At 44.9% G+C, this 26,864-nt stretch overlaps 1 protein-coding gene across 15 annotated transcripts in view; it reads right to left on the bottom strand.

Annotated features, from left to right (window-relative positions):
* Positions 1 to 26,864, bottom strand: part of PTPRM (protein tyrosine phosphatase receptor type M) — a 2,094,608-nt gene that overhangs the window by 329,725 nt on the left and 1,738,019 nt on the right. For all 15 annotated transcript variants that reach the window (XM_069620757.1, XM_069620755.1, XM_069620756.1 and 12 more), the window contains one exon: positions 25,195 to 25,382. In XM_069620757.1, the coding sequence (XP_069476858.1) occupies positions 25,195 to 25,382 (188 nt within the window). The remainder of the gene's footprint in view (positions 1 to 25,194; positions 25,383 to 26,864) is intronic.

Genomic DNA, 26,864 nt, shown 5'->3' on the forward strand with positions numbered 1-26,864 from the left:
CATCAGCCCAGGGTTATGTGACTGATGTGCGTTAACTCTTTCCATTTAATGCCTGAGTCTGTGTATGTGCTTTCACCCCACTTTCTTTTTTTAAAAACGTGTTTTTATTATTTTTGCACACGTCAAGATTCCTAACACAGCTGCATGTACATGGCATTTATCAAGACTAAAATGCACATTTCTTAATTTTCGTTTGAATACTTATAATCGTAATGCACTTTTCTCCACTTTTAATTGGGTGGTGTGCCTCTCTCCATGATTATATTTGACTCAAGCCTTGGGATTCTTTGTCTGAGGACTCAAAGAGGGGGCCCGTATCCTTGGGGTCGTTCTCAGGCATTTTGGAAGCCTTGGGTTCCAGCGGCTGATGTCTTCCGTGACTGCGTACACTGTGTGGTATTCCTCTCTTTGCAGGCACCCGTGATGCTTTGGGGTCTGGTCAGGTCCGTGATCCAGGATGGAGCATGTGCATTCACTGAAGAATCCCAATCCGCAAGCGGACCACCCGCCGGGGAGCGTGAAACCATCAGCTGGCTTCTCATGTGTACTCTACTCTGTGTAAGACCTTACTAGAGGCGGACTATCACTGGGCTTCTTCCCCATGGGACTTCTCTGGCGTGTTACTACTGGCCACTTTCCATACCTTTGCATGCAATACATTTATTTGTGGCTTACATTATGGAATCTTTCCTGAAGAGGTGAGTCTAAGGTATATCGTGTGACTGGGGGATCCTCCATGAACCCCCTCTAGGGGGTGTCATCATGTAGCTGGAGGCTTCCTCTGTCCCCAGATATACCCAGTCCCTGTCCATGGTCTCCTCAGAGGTGAACCTGTCACACTGCTTGGGGCCTTTTTCTTTCAAGCAGTCTCTTCACTTTATACGAGGGATTCTACCAGAAAACAGTCTTGGAATTTAAAAAGACTCAGTCCTATCAGGAACGATTATCAGTTGTCCTGGAGAATACCGGTCGATATTACTTTCTGTCAGGGGTGTTGCTAGGTCTGGAAAAGATCCGGGGCTATGCTAATTTTGGGACTGTCGGGACTGAGGGCTAGCTGGCCTTTTTGGTTGTAACCCCTCAGCTTCTATCCAGTGCTACAACCAAACGAACCTCGGCTATAGCCCGCTCCCCCCCCCAGCCCTGCCTAGCAACGCCTCTGCTTTTCTGTTACTCTACTTGTGAGCTTGTGAGTTCGACATGAAGGTGTTCTTTGAGGGGGGAGTCAGAAAGCAGTTTGCGAGTCGAGCAGGTGACAAGGGTAGCTTGGTTACGGAAGCTGCAGAAGGTTAGGCGCACATCCTATCTACCCACCTCCTGTACTCAGTCTGAGTGGCAAGCCCCGCCCATTGGGGGCTGTAGCTGATTGTCACATTTCCCATCAAGGTTTCTCCATGTGACCATGGATTATGACACTGGGATCCCCCTTGGGGGAAGGCAGTCATAAGCAGGTACATTAGGTTAGTTTGGGGATTAATTTGCAGACTAAAGGATGGGTACAACACATGGCATTAGCGGGTACATATTAATGAATATAGTGATCGTCGATGCATTATGGGGCAAACACGGCCAGGAATGATGCGACAGCCCGAGCCTAATGTATGAACGAGTCAAGTGAGATGCTCGGCAAGGGCTCAGGGCCATTACCAGCCCTGTCCAGATTGAACACGGGTGTGATAGCAATTCACACACCAGAGTGATAGCAATTCACACACCGGACCTCCCACTCGGGTGCGAATAAATGTATAGTATATCATTGAATTTTTTTTTTATTAGGGAAATGGGCTCTAGGTCTATTCCCGGGATCCATAGAGGATGACGCGGTACGGAATGCTGCCAGAGGTGGGCCGGTTTGTAGGTCTGGTGGGGAGGTTGGAAGAAAGGGTGTGGGATTCTGTGGAGGCCGGTAGGCACAATTAAATTGGTGAACCCCTGGAGGAGGTACACAGCATAGATTCTGCCTCCATTCTGGACAACCTGATTGACCCAGATGACCCCCCCCCCCAGGGGCGGGTATACAACATATACACAACTTTAATTAAAAAAACAGTGGTGCCTGATCCGGGGCGTAATAGTATGGAGCTCAAGGCCACCTTAAAAGACTGAATCTCTGCATAACGTTCTTTTGGGCGCTGATCAGTCTTCTTGTTCACACGCATATTCACAAATCCCATCAGACCTGGGGATAATAAAGGGTCCCTTGGGTGGATCTCATTCAAAAGGTGGGTGAGAGAAAGCAATTTAAGGCAGGAAAAAAACATCCTTTTTGGACCAGTGGTCCCTTGCTGATTTGGGAGAAAAACAAATGCTGTTAATTAATGCTGTACTCAAAGGGGCGTAACGTTATCGCTTTTTGTCCAGAAATTTTCAAACCAATAGTATAAAAACCATACCAGATTTAACCCGCAAATTACTGTGGCAATAAGCCACGAGACTGCGGGCCAATACCGCCCCAGGTAATGCCCCCGGGGCCGTAGTTACAGGCCAGAGCGTAGCGTAGTCCGTTTTCCCTTTCCATGGCGGCCATCAGGAGCGGGCGCGCTGGGAACACTCTGTTCCCAGCGTGTCTGCTCCCGAGATAAGAAGAAAAAAGAAGGTAAGTGGGGAGGGGAAGGAAAAAAAATGTACCGCGGTCTCCGCTGGGGGACGATGGAAGCCTCCAGCCTTGTGGAGGCTTGGAGCGGGGATGGCCCCGCTCCGAGTCTCCACACGGCTGGAGGTTTGCATCGTCCCCCGCCGGAGACTGCGAGATAGAAGGTAAGTGGGGTGGGGTGGGAGGAGGGAAGAGGAAAGGGGAAAAAAATAAATGTCTTACCTGAGTCCCCGGCGGGGGACGAGGGAAGCCTCCAGCCATGGGGAGGCTCGGAGCGGGGATTGCCCCGTTTCGTGCCTCCTCATTGGCTGAGGGGCTGCCACACCCTTCGCCGGGAACAGAGTAGCCGGCACGCATGGCGTGGACGGGAATACTGTGTGGTATGCAGTGCCTTAAGTGGCACTACAAATCGAGCCGGGGCTCATCGGGGTGGCGTGGCCTAACAGCAGGGGCCTTGATGACTCGTTAGGCCACGCCCCCTTGACGAGCCCCGGCTCAATGGGCTACTGGCACCCCTGCCAGGCAGCCTGTTGTAGAGATTAGCACCCTCTCCCCCATGGGGGAGAGGGTGATGATCTCTGCATTTATATTCTATAGGCTTGCCTGGCAGGGGACAGCGCCTCCCTATTCAGCCTTAATGGTGGTGCTGCTCCTCGCCAGCTGGGGAGGGGCAGCGTCACCATTAAGGCTGAAAGGGTGAGGCCACTGGAAGCAGAGGCCCTGTTCCTTAAGACTGAAACTCCCGCGAATCCGCGGGAGCTTCAGCATTTAGAAAGCAAGGCCTCTGCTTCCAGCGGCCTCACGTTTTCTCCATAATGGTGGCGCCGGCCCACGTGCATCACTTGATTAAAGGGATGCTTTGTAGGTGAGGCGCCACCATTATGGCTGAAAGGCATTTTTTTCTGAAGCCTGAAGCTCTCGCACACGAGCGAGAGCTTCAGGCTGTAGAAAAAAATGCCTTTTCGTGGAGTGGCCGGGGCTGCCAGGGGAGATTAGTGGGCCCCGGCAGGGCCCCGCCTCAAAACAAAATTTCGGAGCCTGCCGGGGCCCAGCCCCGGCAGGCCCCGGCCCACTTAAAGCGGTATGGCTCGCAAATGAGCCAATCACCACACAGTATTCCTGTTCAGCCGCACGTCCTGGGTATTAATGCTTTTTAGTCATTATCCCAAACCTCTTTCATCGTTTAAGCATTGTTTGGAACACAAGCCCATCCCCTAAAGAATTGAAAGCCATGGATTGGCCAGACATTCTACCATTTAATAAGTGCTAAGGGTGAGGTGTCATCATGGGTATGGTCCACTGTGGCTGCCCAAGTCCTTATGCCAATTTCTCCTCCCCTGCTGTGAATGTCTTCTCTTTTGCACCACCGTGTCATTTCTTTCCCACTTCCAAGCTCCAGCATGGTCTACTTCTGCTGCCACACCTGTTCCCTTCTGACCATCCTCGTGCCTTTTCCCCCTGGAGCCCCGGTCCAGCATGAGTTACGTCAGCCCATCAATCCCTGCGCCTCTTTCCCAGTGGATCCAGGCTATTGCTGGGTTTCCCCTGAACACACTCCATGAGCACAAACCCCATGACATGCTCACGGTTGCACAGGTTTTCTAGTCGCGCACAGACGTTGGTTAACCTGGGCAGTCCCAGCAGAGGACCCTCTACCAAGGTGCGGTACAGAGAGTGTTTGAGTCATGCAGTGGAATAGTTCCGTCAGGAAAAGGGAAGGAGGGAGATCAATGAGGAACTGATGTTCTCAGAGGGAGTTTATGCACTGATACAAAAGTAGGATTCTGCAGAGGATCACACAGGTGAAGCAGGTGGTTACATCTAAAGACCACTGACCTGCTTAACCTAACCTAGAAAGTGAGAAGGGAGGAGAGGTACAGAGGGGCAAGACCATATAGGACTTTGAAGACTAGGCAGATGAAGTTAAATTTGAGCTGGGAGTGGAATGGGAGCCAGCCTAGTGAGTTAAGAGAAGACGAGATGGAGTCGTGCGGTGAGAGGAGGCAGAGGGAGCGAATGGCAGAGTGGTAGACAGATTTGAGAGGGGAGAGATGAGATGAGGGGAGTCCAAAATGAAGAGTAGAGCAGTATAAAAGTCTGGAGAAGAGGAGGGAGGAGATGAGGAGTGTAGTAGCTTTGAAGGTTAGGAAAGGACACATTTTGCGGATGTTGTAGAGGTGGAAACGGCAAGATCTGGCAGTGAGGGAAATGTGATGAGAAAGAGAGAGGTGGGTGTCAATGAGCAGACCAAGGTTACGGGCATGAGGAGAGAAGGGGAATTCGGAAGGAGAAAAAGAATGGAAGGAGGGGAGAGAGGAGGAAGAGTGTTGGCAGGGAAGAAAAGGAGTTCAGTATATAACACGGCATCTACAGCCTTTCTATACATGGCTGGCCTCTGTGCTTGCTTGACAGTAGATACTGCCACATTCATTCAGGCAGCGCAAAGGAGCATGTTTGCCCTTGTCTTTCATCATTTAAGTTTATATTACAGCATCCCATTTACCAAATCTCTTGGCTTTATCTTAGAAGGACAACAAGCATGCTGATGTTCTTCTAATCTCTTAAGACTGTTCTAGCTCCTGACCAGAGGGAAATCCCATTGTACTTGGGTTAGCGCTAAGAAGTTGCAAATTTAACAGAAGCTGTCATATACAAGACCACATTACATTAGTTCCAATATGACAAAGCCCAATTGGATTGCTTTGATAGGTTTGCACTCTGTTAAATTATGAATGAGCTACAGAACATGTTGATAGTAACATATTGCACCTACACTGCATGCATTGCCTGAGTTCACTTATTGTGGGAGATTCACTTGCAGTCATTTATTAGATGTAGGATTAAGCAGAAGAGTGACAAGCATTGCCAATGCCAACAGTGTTGGCTTTCGTGTAGACATGGGATAGATGTTTGTCAGGCACTACCACCTCTCTTGTGATAACACCCAGTTCATCTTTTCATTCCCCTTTGTCACTGGATGGCATTATGCAGACTGATGTTACACTCCTGTAACATAGAAGTCATTGTCACCTCCAATGCCAACCACACTCCTCCATCCCCCATTTCCTTTGCTCCAGATGACTTCACTCCATCACCCAGGGATTGCAACAACGGGGCTCCCCTTAACAATGATCAGGTTAAATCCCTTTATCAGCATAGAATTGTGCGACTTACATGGAATGGTTTGGGGTGCATGGAACGTTTGAAAGAGCATGTAACCCATCATATCACATCACCACGCTTACTCTCTTCTTTACACCACCATTCAACTAGAACACAGAGATACTATGACACCATTCGGTATAACTGTTCTCATACCAACATCTGCCTCATACTCCCCATCACTCTAACTAAACACTGCTGGTTACACACCCTCCAGCCAGGCGTTCTCCTCAGGCCTAACGCAGCCACAATCGGTCTGGATAAATCCTGCCAGAACGAACACATACTCTTGATCTCTCAACCACCACACCTACCGCTAAGAAGCAGCTATTACACAAATGCCACACAAGATGCACACATATCCAGTGCTCACACGCACCTTTAACTCTCTCTACTCTCTCTACTGACTTGAACTTCGGTTCCCAAGGGCGTTAAACCTACCAGCGCCTTCAGACCATACCAATGGTACATAAGGCGCTATATAAAGGCAAAGTAACATAACATAACATAACTACACCCACAGCTGGGATGAACCTCCCAAATATCAGGAAGATCAAACTGTACATCACCGACCAATCTGCCAAAACTCTTATCTCCACCCTGTACCTCAGCCAACTTGAGAAACTACTCCAGCCTGCTTTTATGCCTTTCCCCCTACTCATTCGTTCACATGGACAGAGTTACCAACTTCACCACACATTCCCTCCACAATCTACCTAGTCCTTCTCCCTGCCTCGCCCTATCACCTCCACACCAGGAGGCTCTTGGTGCAAACCCACTCACTCTTCAAGTTTCAAACCGTGTCTTCTAATTTGACAATGGCTCTGCTACCTGTTGCCAAGGAGACGGTATCTAACTCTACTCAACTACCCATGTTCTGTCCCCTATTGCGCCACCTCCTGCTTAAGCTCCTTCTCTTTAGTGCCTCTCAGCACTGAAATAGTCTCACTCAGCATCAAAGCAATTTATCAAGTGGAACTATTTAAGATCCGGCTTAAGCTCCACCTGCACCCATTGCAACTACCCAGCCCCTCCTCCCTTCCTACCCTGATGCGAACCAACTGTATGTGTATATTTCCATTTATATACACAGGTTCCAAATTGCTATTTAGCTCTTGGTTATAGCCTAGGAGAGACTGGTTGACTTGCCACATTAGCTACCAGGAGATACATATTGATTCTCATGCCAAATGGTGCTATGCAAACCTGCCTACGTGACATTTCGTTTGTGTGTTTGGGAATGTGTATAAATGAGTATTAAGACACATTGAGAAAACAGTTAAAGAATAATTGGTCATAGTTATAATTTGCATCTATTATAGGAGTCACATTTGGAGAACACTATATGGTTCCTATAATGAATCAGAGATAATTCACCCAGGAAGCCTGACCTGGAACCCCTCTAATGCGGCCAGGGAAAGGCAGAAACTTTCTGATCCTTACCCCGGGGCGTTGTTAGCCAGGAGGATCACATGGGGGAGGTGTTAGTTCAGGAGGAACGGGAGAACCCCATAGGTAACATTTCCCAAGACCCCTATCTCCTAATAGCTTATTGTAAAATAGAATCTATTAAAAGAACTGACATGTGTGATAGGTACTTCAAGTCCCGGAATTACCAGAGTATTGGGACAAAGAGGAGGGCTGCAGAGGCACAGGGTTGCAGATTGCAGCCCGTTGGGTTTAATGACTCACATCTAAGGGTTGCTGGGAGGCATAAAAGGCCCCCTCAGGTGAAGGCAATTAGATTAAGAAGAAGATCCAAAACAACGTGAAAGAAGGCGAGGGGGCCGAGGCAACAGCAGGAGAGCAGTAGCAGTAGCAGTAGTGGGTGGAGGAGTTTTACACTCTCCCATGAAGCTTAAGAAGAAATTGTGGGAGAACCAGAATGTTGGGACCAGAGTGGCGAGACAAGCTGGTGCCAGTCCCAAGAAAGGAGTCTGGTTTAAAGGTTTCAGCTGCAGAGGTTGTGCAGTGGAAAACACACCTGTTTCTAACTTTCCCAAATAAGTAGTGTTCAACCATGGCAGGCGAACACCGAGATGATGGGGTGACTCCAGCTGCAGAGGCCGCACTGTGGGGAGCGCACTTGCCTGTTACTTTACCCAACGAGCAGCGTTCAATGGTGGTGGGCGAGGGCTGAGACGCGGGAGGCCGTGCAGGTAAAGTTGCCGGGTCGCGTCAGAGAAGCGAATGAGAAGAGCTGGAAGCTCAAACTGTCCAATTGTGACCCTGCAGCGCTCCATTGTTACTCATTGCACGAACCCAGTCTCAGTACTGAAAACTGACCTAATGCAAAACTTATTACTGACTTTAACAAATTCCAAGCTGATATAAATACAAGCAGTTGGTGGACAGAAACTCAAAGATTATATCTGAAAGGGGTGATTGCGATATAGTGCGTGTTAAGAACAACCGCCACACAAAGGGGCAGTATATAAAGAAAGGAACCCAAACCATAATTGCCAAAGCCAAATGGGACATACACTACGTTTGAGGGGTGAGTAATGCGAGGCGGACAAGTGCTTATATGTTTCTCAGAATTAAACATTTTATTAAAAGAAAAAATTCAAATAAATTGTTGCTAAACCTACTCTATCAGGCAGTTCCCTACCTAGTCTAAGAACTAAGGGAATCACTCCAAACAAAAACAAACTGAACAACAAAAATGAATGAATAAACAACCAGTAATTTGGAAGACCTTCACCTGTCCTGGATAAATCCCTTCCCCAGGATTGTTCAAAGTCAATTTCCCCAATGTTCAAACAGAAGAATATAGTCTTGAACCAGTTCTTTTAAGCCCCGAATGAAATAAGAGTTCACAAAGCAAAAATTCACTGGTAACAGTTCTTCAGCTTCCAGTTGAAAAGACCCCTTTCCAATTTTAGCCAAGGAAATAGCACCAATGGTAATCCTGGATGTCTTCCTTCCAGAATTGCTTGTTCCAATACAGAAAATAAATTAGTCACTTGTACAATTCTACAAATGTTCAGGGGTAAGATGATAGTCTCCTCCTTTCATGCAGTTTTGCCTCTTCTGTTCTCTTATTCCTGATCTTCCTCCTTGTTGCCTCCTCCTTGCTATTCTCCATGTTTGCCTTCCCTTTGGTGCCTCCTGTCTATCAATAACGGTTATTAACTACTGCAACTAGACCTGCTGTTAACTCCTGTGACCATCTTCTGGATACAACATCTTCCGGGGGGTTTTGTGCCATTTTGGCTTTTCCCCTTTTTGGGTTGTGACCTTGAACCGTCCAGTTGTCTTGACCTGTTATATCAGGTAGACGCTGTGGCGTCAGGAGGAGACAAACCCTACCTCTTCGACGAATGCCTTGGATGTATGTTGAAGAAAACCAGGAAGCCTATTAAAGATCACCCACCAACAGATGATTCCAGTACTCGAGGTGAGACCTGCGCTTATCCTGGAACACACTATTTCTTCAAGGCTGATCACAAGAGGGTGGCTTCGGGAGACACTGATGCACCGAACCATGTAAGTAATCTGATGTCCTCCAATGGTTAAGCAATTCTCTTTGACCTCCTGACCTTGGTATGCATGATAGGCTCTAAAGGAAGCACAAGTCTGACCCCCCCCCCAGACCTCCATGGTAGTTGGGTATCCTCAGAGACTAGAGGATTCTTCAGTGCAAATTAGAAGGCCCATGTGGAAGGAAAGCAGAAACTTGGCTGTGTCAAAGTTAACTCTAAGAGGGAGGGTGACATTGTTCATTATTCTCAACTCCGTCAGATCAGTAGGCTTTACTGCTCCCTATTATTTTGGGATATGGAAATCACGGAGGCAAATCCTGAGCTGAGGCAAGGGCTCGCCCCCCTAAAAGCAGGCCTAGAGGTGCTGTACGTTCTGCCTGCTATGTAAAACGTGGCAATGTAGAGCAGGTGGGCTCAGTGATGCCATCTGTCTGGTCAGTATGCCACTGCATCAGACAGCCGAGACCCAGGATCCTGTCTGCCGGCGGTGCTTGGGACAAGCTTTCCATCTGCAATAAACAAAAGTCTACATTATTATCATTGGAGATTCTCATTGCATTTAATGTTGGACTCCTTCAGCTTCTAAACAAAGGACTGAGGATTGAACCCATGTTGCACAGCATCACCTTGTTCCCAAGGCAAGCACATTGCCTCTGAGCTGTGTTGCTGCTGAGAGTTACCATCACAATGGGAGGAGAGCCGCACAACCTGTTGGACCAGGTTACTGCCGAATAAAGCCAAGAGCCAAAGGGCAAGGGGAAAGGCCGGTACCAGCAGGATTCTTAGATGGATTGTTTCAAAAGGAGTGTGGGGAATAAACAGGAGCCAAGTTCTAAGAACTTGCATACAAAGAGAGGGCATTTTTTGATGGTTTTAGGCTCTTTTCAAGTTCATAACTATATGCACTGAAGAGGAAAAAAAGACTGCAAACGTAACATTTTTATTTTCATAAAGAACAAATGCGGTAAAGGCAGAAGAAATATAACAACTTGGAAGGGGATCAGAAGTAGTAAGCATTCCAGCGTAAGAATGTTGAAATTGTCTGCCTGGGTTCCACGTTCTTATTTGAATGTATGTTTATTTGTAATTATTACAGTGCAGAGTTGAATTGCCCCTTAGTCCTACAGCGCAGGGTGATTTTTGCTAAAACTATGCACATCTTGGTTACTTTAGCCTTTCACAAAGAGCATCAAGGTTACACCTTACAGCCAGATGGGCAAGTGGTGGATACATTATTTTAGCCAAATACGTAAGTCACAGACTCACAGTTACATTTGTTAGGCAGATGGCCAACTCATTTACATTTTCAAATCGTCTCATCATGGTTACCCTTGAGGAGCAGATAAAGAGATCACAAGTCAGGGGGCTCATGGGCAAACTGATCGTGCAAGCGGCTAAGATGGATTTGGCTACTTTGATGGGAGAGGTAAGAGATGATTAGAGTAGGGAGTAAGGAGTGCAAACCGCATGGGTGTGATATAGAGGGCACACTTAACCATTGCTGGAGGAACATGTAATTTCATATGTCGCAGGGGGGGCTGTTCCTGCATCAAGATGCGATTGAGGACAAACGTCTGTCCAGGATTTCTGGTGTCCCTGGCAATTGGATATGAGCTGATCATTATGAGTTTGAGGGACGCTAATCTCTGACTGTTTCCTTTAGGTAATTTAGGGAAGATCTGAACAGACATTCTTATGTAATGCTCAGAATGTGAAGGTGGCCTTTTGTTCACAGTGAGGCATGTAGATTGGGGTAAGAGCTTTCTTAAAGATACCACGAGGAGCATCAAACGTTATCCCTTAATACTTACACACTGTAAACACATGGGGTCATGAATGTGCTCATGATTTCTATACAGTTTATTCAATACAAAATTAGTTAAAACATATTTGTTTGCCTACTTTTTTTTTTTTACAAAAAATTAGGGACATTTTAAAAGTTAGAATTCATCATTCAAAATACAATCCGTTCAACGTAATTTATCAAAAACCTTATTGCTCAAGGGGTTAGTAAGCGAGACAGTGTCATCCCATGTGCACATATGCATTCATTTGCAATGTCTAGAACTTAACACTTTTTCTAGAGTTAAGGCAAAACTGGATCAGCTACCAACACTTTTCCTTGTGATATGATACATTTGATAAGGCAAAAGAACCAGGCCTTTTCTAGTCACTTGATGTATGTCTATAGGCCTGCATTGACAGTGAGGTGGGAAGAACAACAAAAAACCGAAATGGAAGTTCCAAGCCCTGAACACCATGTTAGTATTGCCACATATTTGTTTTAAATGTAAATAGTTGTAATGAACATGAATTCAAACTTCAGATATGACTGGAGTGAAGAAGAAAAAACGAGTCGGAAAACGAGTCGGAAATACACGTGCCAATTTCATCTGAACAAATCAAATAACAACGCACTAAGGGCCTTATACACAGATTGTGTATGGGATTGTGTCATTCAGGCCTTAAGTGTTCAATCTGAGCTGCAGAGACGCAGATCCAACGTTCAGTTGGCTGGCCTTGCTCCCATTTTTCTTGCCAATGCCATGCTCGGGCCACAGGTACCCAACTCAATCCGTTCCAACTCTGACACAAGAATGAGCTTGCCAGGGTACAGAGAAGGCCCAATCCTGTGCATTCTGCAGAGCGTTGCTAGAGAGATCTGCTGGCTCATCTCAACAGGCTGGCAGATGCAGCTGTATTTACAGTGCCAGTCAAGCCTGCCTCCACAGGCCCTGCCGTCCCCTCCCATGCCATGTTTAATACGTTCCTTTTGTGCGTTATCTATATCCTGCGGGATGCAAAATGACTGGCACTGATTGTGGCAATTGATTGACTCAGCTGCTGCAGAGGCACACAAAACAGGAGCAGAAAAGAAGCGTTGAGGAGCGTGTTGCAGTCAGAGCTAAGAGAGCACTGAATAGGGACAGTGGAGAGGGCGGGCCCAGCGGATATATGCTGGGGAGGGGAGGGCGGGCCCAGTGAATACATGCAGGCAGCACCGGCACCAGCTGGGCGCTGCCAATGACTATCAGTTAATAAAAAGGAATCAATAACTTTTTTTGCACTTTGACTTTTGCATATGTCCTAAATGAGCAGAACTTAACATTTTTACACGTGGAACACGGGCCGTCCAAGTGAGACTGAATAATAAAATCGGTCCTGCTCTGCCCTTTGTGTAAATATATCCGTTGCGCTGCATGTTATTGTCATGTGTTACTCTGTGAAGCTCCCTGTAGCACCTTGGAGTCAGTGTTCAGGCTGTACAATTTTTTTTCAATGAAGCTGAGCATTGCTTCCTACCCTGCTGTGGCACTCACTTTGCCCTGTATTGCCATTTAACTCTCCCACTCCCTTTAATCTCGCCCTGGGTGGTGGGATACGACGCCTGGGGGCAGTGGCCCTCCTTTATACTTCTAATTCAGATATCATATTTTACCAAACTACTAGAAATTAAAGCTTCACAAGTAGCGATATGATTTGTGTAGATGTTCACTATTTTTCACAATGTACTCATTGTTATGAACTATTTTAAAATGCTAAAATCACATGTGTAGAAACGTAAGGGTGGTCTAAATATGTGCAAATACTTAGACTGATCTTATGTCTGACGCCATCAGTTAAATACTAATTGTTGTCATATATGATGCCATTCGTGATGTCATCAGTGAAGTCATACACGATGGTATTAGTGATATAACCAGTGATGTCATCAGTGTGATCATAGGCTGCGCAACAGGGGGCGCGAAGTTAAGGTGTTTTTAGCTGAATTTCCAGGGTTTTGTTGCAAGGAGATTTTTACCTTAACTGATCATTAAGTTTGAATTTCAAGGGTTTTGCTATTCCATAGATTTTTCGAACTCTACAATCCTCTGCTTCTCGTGTCCAAATCGAGGAATTGAAGAGATGATGCTATGTGGTAGCAAGAGGTCCAAGTGATTTGCATGCCTGGATGGATGTCTTCACCTCCCTGGTCATCTGAGGCTGTACTGGCAAAGTTCTGGTATCAGAGCCGAAAATGGCGGAATTATCAGCGTGGATATTGGGCACACACCCCTCCTTGAGATAGAAGCCGCAATCATGAGCGCCACCGTCACAGAACACCCAACGTAAAGTGTACTAACGGATCCTGCGTGCAACTTTCCTGTCTTCGCAGAGCACCCTAAGGCATGAATAAGGAATTCCCGAGGCCAGCATTAGTCTGAACACCCGCAAATATGCACATCTGCTGCCAGGAAGTGGTGAAAAATAGGATTTACTCTTGCGGTTGCTAATTGTTCTCAGATGTAAATGAGATTCCATTCAAACATTGGCCCCATGTCCCCTGTTTCCAGTGGCTTTCACGATGCTTGGGGTTTCTGTTGCGGCTGCAGTAATTTAACAGTCAATTCGGAAAAATCCTTAGCAAGTGTTAACACTTTGAACCAACAGAAGGACAGTTTTGGGGCAGGCCCTAGGTATGATCTTGCCCTCCCCACAGCTTGACATCGCACTTCTTGACTTTTCCCACCAATGCCGCTTATCAAGGATACAGGAAGACTGATAGCGGACATCAGATTATGGTGCAATGTGCTTTACACTGTGTTCAGACACCAATTTGGAAAACCCCTTTAAGAACACACTTGGGGAAAAAGAGTGTAGAGAAGGGTGATTTATTTACTTATTTTATTTATTTTTCATTTTTAAAGCACTCACACAGCCCATGGGCATAGAGGCGCTGCTACAGGAATTGTTTGTTTTTAGCTGCATGTCTTAGTTGTGTATTTATAACGCGCTTAAATACCCAGAGGTTTCTAAGCGTGGACACAGGGATCGAACCTGTGTTGCTTTGGGTCATCTTGCTTCCAAGGCGAGCACGTTGCCACTGAGATATCCTCCCGGGACGTATGTGATATATGTGTAAGTGGGAAAAAAGGTTAAAAAAAAGTGAAACAAGCATTGGCAAAGCAAAGCGTTTGAGATGTTTTGTTAGCCATGGGATAGGCAGGCACTGGAATGATGCAAAGCCATACAAAATGTTGAAAAAAAAGTTTGTATGGTAGAATTGTTCACATTTCAGTGGTATGAAAATTCCGTACCATCACAAATTTCAAACAATTGTACAATGTGGTCTAATTATAGCGAACAAGAGTGCAGGGGTCCTATTATAGCGAACAAGGGTTTCAACCTTGTTCATGCCGGTCTGATAGCACAGCAAGTAGAGCGCTCACTTTGACATCTGTGCAGAGCCTGCGGACGCAGGTTTGAATCCTGGCAGGGCCAAACTCAGCCTTTCATCCTTCCGAGGTCAATAAATGAGCACCACACACCGAGGGTAATAATAAGCAGTGCTCAGATACCTGAGGGTTCGTAGCGCTATATAAATGCTAAATTATTATTATAATGAGATCGGGGGTTGCACTAGGTGCCTCCCGCTTTCCACTAAATAAAGCTATGAAAAAAAAGGGACCCTGCGGCACCGGTTCCCATCCACGTAAGTGGCATTGCAGGGAGAGACAGGGGAGTTGGCGGCACACAAGGTAGTGTGCCGCCAAAAGTTAAGTTGCAGTGGGAGCGGGTAAGGGGATGGGGGTAATGTAATGTGCGATTACACCGCTGTGCACATTTCTCATTTGACATTTTCTAATTTGAAATTTGGCACCACAGCGCAATTACGTATATCAGCATAAAGTACTACCTGCCCATAACATCGCAACAGCTATAAAATAGAGTGATTACCTAGGCATTGTGAAGGAATCATGGAGTAGACACAGACAGCAGATTCCAAAAAGATTTCAAAATCTTTATTTAACTTAAAATGCAGGAGGAGTAAGGCCTAACTTTCCCTGTGCTAAGGTGGGATTTCCCCACCTGAAGAAAACAAAGGATAGTCTGTGTCAGGATGTCCAAATAAAGTCTCCGTCTGCGTTCAAAATCTATACTTGCCCTCACAACTAACTGATACAATGTGTAGGGATGTAAGCATCAAAATGAATAGTGTTCAAAATAAAGTTCAGAGCTTCTTCCAGCTCTCAGCTTATGATCAGCGTCCCCTTCCCCATGTTCAAAACAGGTCACAGAATATCGGGGTTCTCTTCCCCAAGAGTTAACTTCTAGAAACAACAATGTTCCTTGGGACAGTTCCCAGCTCCTTTGATATCAATACTTTGTACGAGTTCACTTAGGCAGTTCTGTTTCTTAACTCAAATTCACATATACAGCTGTTGCAACACACAAGCTTCTTTATGCATACTTTCATTGGCTTTTCCATGCAGGGCACTCAGTCTAGGCGCAGTTATGGGACCACATGGTCCACCCATTACTGGTCATGCAACCGATACCCCTTCTTACTACTTCCATCAACAATTGGCTACTGCTTCCATCTGATAGTGATGTTTAGTTGATTCCCCAGTATCACACTCTTCAGACACTGTACCGTATTTTGCTTGCACTTTGTTACACTCTTCTGTATTTCTCTTGCTCTTGCCAACACAGGTTTACTATTAACCTGCAATTCCTGGGCCTCTCTTAGCTTTGGGTCAGTACTTGGTTTCTCATCTTCATACCCTTCCTTGGTTTTCTCTTGACTTTGCTAATACTGGTTTCATGAGCTCCTCTTAGCTTTGGGCCAATACTTGATTTCTCATTTGCATACCCTTCCTTGGTATTCGCTTGACTTTGCCAATACTTGTTTCATACAATACATCCCGTGGTATCTACCACATATAATACTTTGCTTTCCCTCCATACATGAGTATTCAACTTGCTCTTTAATCTGTGCAGCATTCAAAAGAACTTTCAATAACTTTCAGTTTACTCGGTATCCCCAAGGTACTTGTTTTCGGCATTCAAAGGTACTTTCAATGACTTGTTTTCAGTTACCCGAGCACCCCGGTATGACTGTTTCCCTGCTTTACACTCACCAGTCACACACAGCAGCTTCCCTCGACTTGGAGTCCTTCGCGGCGGGCTTCTCAATGCTCCCTCAGCTTTCCTTCTTCCCCAAACAACGCCTCTCTCCCACAAAGCATCTACAGAAAACACTGCTCGCTCTCCTGGTTTCCCGCAGCAGAGGCTGGGGTCAATGGGAGTTCCACAGCTCCTGCTGCGCGGACCCATGCAGGAGGGTAGCAGAACCTTTATACCCTATCACGGCCATCCACAGCCCCGGCGTCTCTTTCTACTGCACAGCACGACTCCCGGCACCTGGGTCTCCAGCTTCCTTCTCTCCAGCCCGCTCCCCTTCTCTCAATAGGACAGGCATTTTTATATTCATCAGATTTGTCAAGTGACGCCAGGTGTTCATCATTGAGTTCAATTGCCTGACTATGGAGAACTCCATTAGGCGGACATGCCTGGTTCCATCTGTGTTTGCAAAGCTATCTTCTTCGTCTCAGTACCAGAGTGGTGTTTGGAACTGTCTGATTTAATAAAAGGAGCATGTATAACTCTGTTTTATCTCTGATAAGTGTGTGTATCAGTCAAATGAGGATGTGTCCTCCTGGTTGGTCTCTTCCTCGTCCCAGTACTAAGGTGGTGTTTCTGGGGGACAGTTTGTAAGGAAGAAAAGGGAAATTGCTGCCAATAGCATACAAAGGCTTTGGCGATAGAGGGTTCATTGGGAATTGGGATGAAGGGGATACCATGTCTCACCTAAGGATGTCCTCTACCCACACCCCAAGTTCTTTCCACCCAGGCGATCCTCCCTCGCATATCCACCTCCAGGGTAAGGATCTAAAAGCGATGGCCTTTCCCTGTCCACCTGAGAGGAGGATCCAGAGGAAAAATAAGTGTGGACACCCTCAAGTTCCTCACAGCATATGATAGCAGTACCTAGCAAATTCCTATCTAATACATAACCACAACTGGTGGCTTTGCTGTTTCTTGTTTCTAACAGGACTTGAGAACATGGAATAGATAGAAATCAAATGTCTGAAGGCAAAGTTGGTTAAGACAATTGTATTACGCCAGTAGCCATTTTAAGTTGTAATTAAGCCACTAACTCCAAACAGAGTGTGTAGAAATAAGTGAATGGCTAAAGTTTGATGTTATCGCTTGATAGAACGAGCTCAGAGATCCCAAGAGGATGTGCTTTGGGCAGGGAGGGGCAAGCAGTGGTGACGGAAAGGTCATAGGGATTATTGTAGCCAGGGCCAGTCGATGGGTAGGTAAATAACCAAACAAGACCCACACATTGTGTGTCCCTCCTCGCATGTCATGTCCCTCCTACCTGTACTCACTCCAATGCAATGGTTTTAGCTTACGCCACCTAATAGCCCAAACTAAAAAGGGAAGAGGTGTGTAAAAGGAGAAGAAAGAGTGTGTGGTTTTAAAAAAAAGGTTAACCATGTACATTCTCAAAAAAATGAACCAAGGGACCAATGTGGCCCTTTCTCAATAAAGGGCCATTGAAATGTATGACTGTTGGAGTAGGATATGCTTAATTCTCTCCAGTAACTTGAGCCACGGCACACCTTGTGAACATCTGAAGAAAACTGTCATCCATAAAAGTCGATGTTCTTGCAATATTATTTTAAATATAAAAAGGTGACATACCAAAATATGTCATTAAGCTATTCAGCGGTCAGAAGACCTTTTTGTTCCACTTAGGTTATTCTATGCTTTAGAGACGAGAGAAGATAGGCCGTGCCAAGTTCAGGTGGAAGTTTTTATTGGATTATAGTCCAACACATTAAGATTTACAAAAACACGGGCAGAGCAGGCCAAGCACAAGTCCATTATTTATGTGAACTCCAAGAACCTACCCCATATTCCTTAATGCACGTTCAATTTCTTCCTTTTGTACAAAATGACCCTCTCCATTTGAGACATTTTGCATAAATCATCAATTCAAGCAGACCAGCTAGGCACTGTGACATTTTTCTAATCTCTCAGAATAATCTTTTTTGCGGAAACCGCTGCACTAAAAAACAAGCACCTCTGTGGGTAGCTCAAATCTTCCAATAGGCAATCTGCTCCCAATATTACAGTCTTAAAGTCAAAATCCATACACGTTTCCAAAACTTGATTCATTATTCTTGTGACTTCCATCCTTTGAACAATCCCAGATCATATGTTTGAATGATCCATCCATGTGATCACAGCACCAACAAACATCGAAATAACTCAAACCTCTCTCAAACATTTTGTCCTGTATATATTATTCAGTATTTTGACCTGGCGGGCTCTTTCCCCTAGATTCTGCGATGTCAAGGCAACATTTCTACATATCTTTTCCCGTCTCCCAGCTGTCAACTCTGAGCCCAGGTAATCAGACCAGGCTTTAAGAAGCTGTTCATTTGGGACCCTGAAAATCATCAGGAATTTGGACATAGACGAAACAGTGACCCTTTGCTTTTAGGTGTCAATAGGTGTCTCCTAAGAACATAATTTTCAGATACTTTCAGCCCCCTCAATGGCAGTCTTAATTTTCGATATTCGCCATATGTGCATACTTGAAGGCTCTTTGTGGTAACCAAATTGTTGAATGGCAACCACCTATCATGTCTTCGATTCACTGCACTACACTTAAGAACCAGTCCGGACACAAAACCGGGTTCCCATCAATCTTTACACATCGATTTAACCAAACCGATGACCTTGCCAGAACAGTGTCCCGATCCCCAGTCATCTCCTCCAATTTCTGCCACCTTCTCCTCAAAAAATCTGTTGCCGCTGATGCTGAATTACCTTTTATGCTCACGGATGTCGAGGGCCTCAGGTGATAGCGGCGTGTTCAGACTAGTCTCTGCCCTGGCCCACTCATCAGGTGAATTCTCCAGGAATGGTAACAGGTGGGTGGCAGTAAATGATAGATGATACAATGCAAAATGTGGAATCCCTGGAACCCACCCCCCCCTTGCAAAGGAGTTGTAACTTCCACAATTTAAGTCGTGGCTGTTTGTTTTCCCACAAGACGTTTTGTCACATGCTGTCAATCTCCTTGAAATGTTTCTATTTTATCTGTAGAGGTAACATGCTCATCACATAATTTAAGCATGGTTCAGACGACATATTGAAGGCATTAACCTTCCCCCATAGTGATAACTTTAACTTGGACCATCTTGCCACTTCCATCTTCAGCTTCGAAGTTATGCCCTTCATGTTAACATTCACCGTGTAACGAACTTCATTTATTAGTCAGACACCCACGGTATTTCATTTGTTCTGAACACCATCGAAATCCACGCTCGCGACATCTGTGCTGGAGCAGACAGATGAAGCCGGCATTACTTCAGATTTTGCCCAATTTATTTTGTATCCTGAAAAACACTGAAAATCATCTATTTGCTGCATTAGAGCCACCAGTGATGAGTCCCCGATCAGTAGCACCAACAGCATGTCATCGGCATATAACCATATCTTCTGCAACACATGTCCATACTGTACTCCTTCTATCTCATCATCACACCTGATCCTCTCTGCCAGTGGCTCTATCGCCAAAACAAAAAAGCAGAGGTGACAGTATACAACCTTGACTTGTTCCACGGCCTAGTTAAACAGCTTGGATGACCATCCCTTAGTATTCACCTTCGCCGTTGGCTTCGAATAGTAGTCACATTTCCAACTAGCCCAACTGAGGAGAAGATTATTGCACAAGGCAGAGAAGGGCCCAGGCAAACATCCTTACTACTGTACACCAAGAGCGAGCAACAATTTTTGTGGACTTTGAAGATTATTAATATAAGATAACAAGTCATGAAGGGAAATTAGTAAGACTAATAGTACAGAAAAAGATCCTGAATTCATGATATCAAATGTTTAATACCAACATGCTCTACACATTCTACTTTTTACACCTCATTCTTATTTCTTTTCAAGGTCTCTCAGATTGTCATCTACCAAATATTTAAATATCATCGATTGAGGCTCTCCTGATGTATTGGAATGTGAATACCATGCTCCTTCACCATTGACTATCTTGGCTGCGGACGATGGGATTTGTAGTACAAAACAACTGGCGAGCGAAAGGTTTCAGGCTCCTCTGTAGTATTGGCAGTCAGTGCCTCCTTTCCAGTACTCCATTTACTGTTAAGAGTTGCTGCTCAGACTTGCATGTTAGAGTGAGGTTTGATGTACCTCTCAGTCTGCCAACCAACATACTAAGGAAAATGAAATGAGTGACTGTGTTCCTCAAATTTCAAGTAGCCCTTTCTGTGAACCAAATGTTCTTGTCTTCCATAACTGTTTGTATGTGGCTTATGCTAATGAGTTGAGTATACAGTCTGCCTCATTTCCCTCCACTGGTAACTCACACATGCTAGTTTTGTTACACATCGGGTACAATTTATCTATTTGAGGGCGAAACGAGGAGAGGGGGAGAGGAGGTTGACAGTGGCAATGTGAGCTAGAGATATGAGACCTGTCTGTAAGAGACCAGTGGTAAGTGCACAGGGATACAGGTTGTTTTGCCTTGTAAGGCATACTGCCCTCTTCACACAACTAACTGACTCCCCTTTCATATCTCCTTCTACCTTATTCCACACACACAAATCCTGCACAGATGGTAGCCACATGCCTATCCATTATCACTTCAACAGTAATTGAACCATGACTAAGCTCTCCTTTTAGCCCTATAGCGCTCTCCCACATCAACGGTTGACCAGACCCAAAGTGCTGTAGTATAATCTAGAGGAGCAGGTGGACATGTTATCTCTAGCTCCCACCCCCTCACCTCTGTCATACTGGAACAGCAGCAGAAGAGCCCTATTTGGTACACCAGGTATCATCCAAATACCACATTGAGTGTATGAGACACGATACACACTCAGACAACCACATCAAATGTACCCTCGCACTGAGACGGTGGAAGAATGTCTGCACACACCAGTGGACTTTATAGAGCTATAAGTGAAATTTGACAAGAGCAGAGTGATGTCATAAAGGAAAGATACTGAGACTCACTTAAACGATATGCAAATACTCAAAGAATAAAGATGTAATTAAAGTAACACGCGAAACATGTAATCGAATCTGAAGAAATCATATATGCAAACAAGATAAAGTAACCTGCTGATTAATAAATGTATGTTAGCAGAAAAGCAAGGTAGATGTGACATATAGAAGCTTGTTGCAGAAGAAAGCATAACATAGCTAGGGCGGCCATGATAGAAAGATGGACGTTGGACTAATATTAAATCTAATCAAGCTACCTCACAGACAGTCCAGGGCTACACAGTCAGGAGATGCTGGAAAAACAGCTTTGTGTGAGGAATAAAGAGGAGTCTTTTGACTTGGGATCAAAAATTATATTTCAAGGAATAATTGGAAGGCACAAGGGGAGTCAAAAGGATAAGCCATGTACGTAAGACATATTTTTCTTAGATTAAGCGAAGGAGAAAACATCTGCAAGAGCCAAGTATTAGACAATTAAAGATGCGGAAAACCAATGTAAGATGGAGTGAGCAAGTCTCTAGAGGCCAAGAAGTGTAATGACACCCTGCTCAATTGAATCAAATAGCAGCAAATAGAGGGTTGTCACACGTGATTCAGAAGTTGAAAACAAGGGCTATTCATAAAGCCCAAACTAAAATAATAGTGAGCCTACACTCCCTTGAATGTCCCGGAACAGAGAGCAGGCTTCGAGGTCAACGTCAAAGGAGAAGACTTGGCTTGGGGCCTGACTGATGAGAGACAATGGACTAATTGGGAAAGTGGGGGTAGTCTGACATTGCTCTCACCACCTGAATTTTGTTTTGCTTACGTGCTGCTAGTGAGCCGAAGGTCCAAGGTTAGAAAAGCATGCCAACCAATTAGAGGGTCTATGTAGCAACATGCTATACAATGTTGCAAAGACCAACCCGCTGCCATTTTCTGTTATATTATTTAGAGGTGATTGGAACGTGCCCACCAGATAAGGGGCAGCCAATTAAGTTATTACCACTTATGTATACTATAGGTATAACCAATCCCTCCCTTCAATAGGTTTTAGTTTGCCACATAGAGTGACATCATAGATGACACAGATCGAGGTGTAAAACCTTTGTATAATCACATTTGGGTGTGAGTGCATGAATTACTGCCTGATAGTCACCAGATTGCCATACTTTATTTCTATGCTGATAAAAAAGTAGCATTTTGCCATAGTCTTTGATTCTGTCCAGTTATTGGGGTCCGATTTCATTATTGGTAATTCCATCTAGCACATGAGACATTCCAAGGTGTTAGGGCACACTTTCATATCTTTGGCTCTTCCCTATGGATAATATACTTCCAGGTTTTCTCTGCTAAACCCATAGAAAGCAGTTTGGCACACAGGAACCGGGTACTTCTGACCTGCACCCATCAACACCACATGTTTCGCATCTGCTTCTCCAACTAATGACCCTTCCTTTTCTTACAGAGCCACACGCAGCAAGGCCATCAAAAGAGGCAGAAGAGGGCTCGCTGTACAAGATCACTTACATTACCTGACCTTGATGAACAGCATCATGGCAATAATCACTCTAGTGCTTGCAGAACTAGGCAGCTAGACTCATTTTGGGACTCCCAAGATACAAATATCACTCAGGCTTTCGAACACTTCAAAAACAAATATCTGTTTTTCATTGAATGCAATACGATTTTAAACAAACTAGCTGTCCCAGCGTAATATACACTGTTTTAGCATATCTTATTAAAGGTCAGTATTGGTCGGTAATTCATATGGTCACTTCTGTCCCCCTTCTTAAATATCGAAATTACCACTGATCGCATCCAGGAAGGGGGGGAGGGGGAGGTCCCTGTGATTGATTAATGGTCATTGAAAAGGCTAAACCTATTAGAAGGAATGAGAGGTATGTGTGGTATAAGAACAGTATCAAGTTGCATCAATCACACAGGCCTCTATGATGTGTCTTTGTAGACGTGTCATTTATTTATTTATTATACCTTGTTTCATTGCAGAGTCTCTGTGATGGCATAGGATTGCGTAGTAGCATAATTACAGCACCTACTTTCAGTTTTAGCTCATGAGGAGGCATTCATCATTCAGCGTTCCACTCTCTAGAGACTGAACCGTTGAGCCGGTAAATAACTGTTCATTGACACTGGAACCGCTGTGTCCTGTGCAAGGAGAAGTGGAGGTGGAAAGAAGTAACTTGAAATTATTCCAAATGTTTGCGATAGTGACGGTGACTGAGTAGAACCGTGCTCATTCTGTTTGTTGTGAGATATCTGTTGTTGAAGTGGGTGCACTTTGCCATTTGGACAGCTGAGGGCAACCTAACACGGAGAAATTGCATCAGCCAAGTAGGAAAACATACCTAAGCTTTTTATATAGATAGATAGATAGATAGATAGATAGATAGATAGATAGATAGATAGATAGATAGATAGATAGATAGATGGATAGATAGATGATTTAAATAAACCAAAAACTGATTTCAGTGAACACATGTCAACCATTTCACCTGCATTGCTAACTTCTGCCCTCTATCCAACCTTCTGCAATTTAGAAAACTCATGGAGAAGCTTTCTGTTAAAGAACCCCCTTAGCTGGATCGTGGCAAATCATAGACTCAACAGCTCTTGATCAGCTTCTGACTTGTGCATAGAACCCAGTGTCTAATGCATCATGAATGCCACCAGTGGCGCGTTACAAAAATTTAAATAAATAAATACATTTAGTCACTCAATGGTAATCAATATGTATTTCAATTTCTTCTCAATAGACTATTTGCAAAGACCCATGCTTGTGACCATGGAATCCCCTATAAAAGACTTCAATCTTGATTAAAGCATTTCAGGGATGGCTCAAATCCTTCATCTCTAAACCATCACAATAAAGCAAGCTGGGTCCCCACCTCTCCGCACCCATGTCTCCAGAGTTCCCCAAGGCTCTGCCCTCTCCCGCTTGCTCTCATACAAGCAACCCCTACCCGATGTCATAAGAAGCTTCCATATTGAATATTAAATGAATATTAAATGTAAGTTGATGACATCTAACTCAGCATAAGTTATCTTGTTTGTGGCAAACATGCTCAACAGAACCCCACTTCCAGACTGCCTGAAAGCCAACTAGGTATTGATGAACCACAACAAATTTGAATGAGATGCTGAAAACACTGAAACCTTAGTAGCTGGTACCGTCTAAACCTTCACAGTACCTTTCAGCTGGCCTGAAGTCTCCCCTATTAAATCTGTTTACTATCTTGGAATACAATAATTCAAAGACAAGCTTTTGCTCTTGGTGCAAATCAGCAAGGTTATCAAATCATGCAACTACTACCTCAACTTGGCACAGCCTATCTTTCCACCACACATCAGAATGAACCCATTAGAGCCGTCATCCTCATCAGCTTAGACTATGCAACTCCCTCTCATTATTTTTTATTACCAACCTTCAAGTCATTCAGGATAAAGGTTCATGAATAATCTTGAACCTCAAGGCATTGAACCACAACAAGCAATCACTGAAACAACTCCTGTGCCCCCCTCCATTCTCACCACGCTACCTTCAAAACACTCTACTTTATCCAAAGAGTTCTGCAATGGAGGAACCTCACATACCTGAAATTCTGCATCAAGATTCACCATCGTTCTAGGACACTTTCTTTCTCCGGTTGTACGCTACAGCCACATTTCAAACAACATCTCGGAGGTCGCTGCTTCACTGTGCTAGCTCAAGCCTTTGGAGCCCACTTCCTTCCCATCTTTGCCAGGAAGGAACTTCATGACTTATCTGGTTCAAATGAGCTGAGTTGTCTTCTATTTCCTCCATATTACCCCTTCTTCACTTTTCTCGCTCTCCCTTTTCTCTTCCTTCACCCCTTTCCTACGCATGCATCTTCTTGTCCTGAACGTGCTGCCGTGATGTTTGGCCTTGCTATTCCGTGGGTCAAGTGACCAATAAATAAATGCACCAGCCCTTCAGTGAGGTAATACCGAATGTGGGGGCGGGGGGCTGTGCCACTTATTATTCAAGCATTGGTAGACTTATGTTGGAATCCACTTCTGTCCAGGCAGCATGTGCTGCACCCAAGGCCATGCACTCACCTCATACTCCTCTTTGAATCCATAGCCTTCTGAGCATTTCATCTGGGTGATGTGTTGCAGCAGGTCAGCTACCCGAATGGCTGGATGGAGCTGGCCTGTCTGGTAGGGCACGTCAACTGGATCCCGCTTCTTGTAGGTGTGTGACTGGACCAAGCTGCTCGTATCGCTGGCCATCGTGTGGGTTTCATCTACGGAACAGTGGGCGATATAGAAGGTTATTGACCAGCGGGAAGCACAATCTGCTTGTTTCACCAGAATCTTTCACTGAAATAATGGTACATGAAATACTTGCTATAACAGTTACGCCATAAAGGGAAAAAGGCATTAATTTTATGGAAAACTGCAAGGCAGATGAAATTAGTGGGAGGACAAGCAGTGAGCCCCTACAATTACACAGTGGTCACAATTATTCATAATCTTGCAAATTGTTTGAGAAAAAACGTGGACATCTGTCACCTGAAGCCAAATTACACAAAGGTTTTTGATTCAGGCATTAATAGGTCTATGTGAATAGAAGACTTACTATGTACCTCTTCTACAGATAAAACACTGGTATACAGTGAGTACATTGTGAGCAAAACCAAAATAAAAGAGTGCACAAAATAACACAAAGCAAGGAGCGTGAACAAAGTGTTGGACATTGTGAAATGAAATACAAGAGGACAAATGCAGGGGTTTCCATCCACTCGGGGTCAATGCTCGGGGAGTGAGAGGCATGCCACAGTTCAGCATCACAACTTCTCATCGGCGGTCACAGGAGGCGTGAAATGTTATATGCCCACTGCCATGCAAGCTGACATAGGACAAGACAAGTAAAGCAGCTGGGTCGGCAGAGGGTTGGCATGAATTGCACAAGCATGTCTCCATCCTGCCCCATTCCCTTTTTACACCTCTCTAGGGGGGCAAAAGGGTAACTTACCATTGATTGGCACTTTTAGGGAAGATACAGATCAGGAGGAGAAAAGAGGAGGAGAGAAAGGAGAAAGGGCATAAGAAAAAGTACTCAAGAACAACTACAGGTATTTTCTTTATTACACTATGGCCTCTATCGGCCGAGGGGATGGTAGCATCTAGAAGCGGATCCCCATTGGTTTCTGTTAAACTGCATCATAACTGGACTGGGAGGTTGTCTAGTCAGATCCCCTATTACACAAAATGATAACCCAACGGTGGTCTCGTAAGGAGATGACTGTATGGGGTGTGTAGGAAGGGCTGTCGGCAGTGCAGTATAATTCTCTGGGGTTACGAATGCCCATAATTGTGAGAGTGTTAAAAGGTCATTTGAGGCACGCGGTTCCATGTGATAATGTCACTGTGAAAAAGTCGGCAGGTAGGTGACTTTTTTTCCTGACGCCTAAAATTCCATCCCCAAATTTTCTAGGAGGGGTATGATTATATATTATTACCCACAATCCTAGAATATTTGGGAAAAGTGTTTGATTGTGTGGAGGGTGGAGTTTTAGGGAAATGTCACCACCTGGCGGCCATTTTCACATCAACATTATCACTGGATACGCATGAAGCTAGGTAACAATGAGGTTGCTTAGGCCGTCATGGAAACCACCCTCCTCTGCCCCCCAGGCTCTATCGACTGGCGTGATAACAAGAGGCAATGTCCAATATGAATGGCAACCTCCCCTCTTGGGTAAATAAAAACAAAACAAAATATG

The sequence above is a fragment of the Ambystoma mexicanum genome, chromosome 5q (assembly GCF_040938575.1).
Source record: "Ambystoma mexicanum isolate Mex_15411 chromosome 5q, UKY_AmexF1_1, whole genome shotgun sequence".
Lineage (NCBI taxonomy): Eukaryota > Metazoa > Chordata > Amphibia > Caudata > Ambystomatidae > Ambystoma > Ambystoma mexicanum.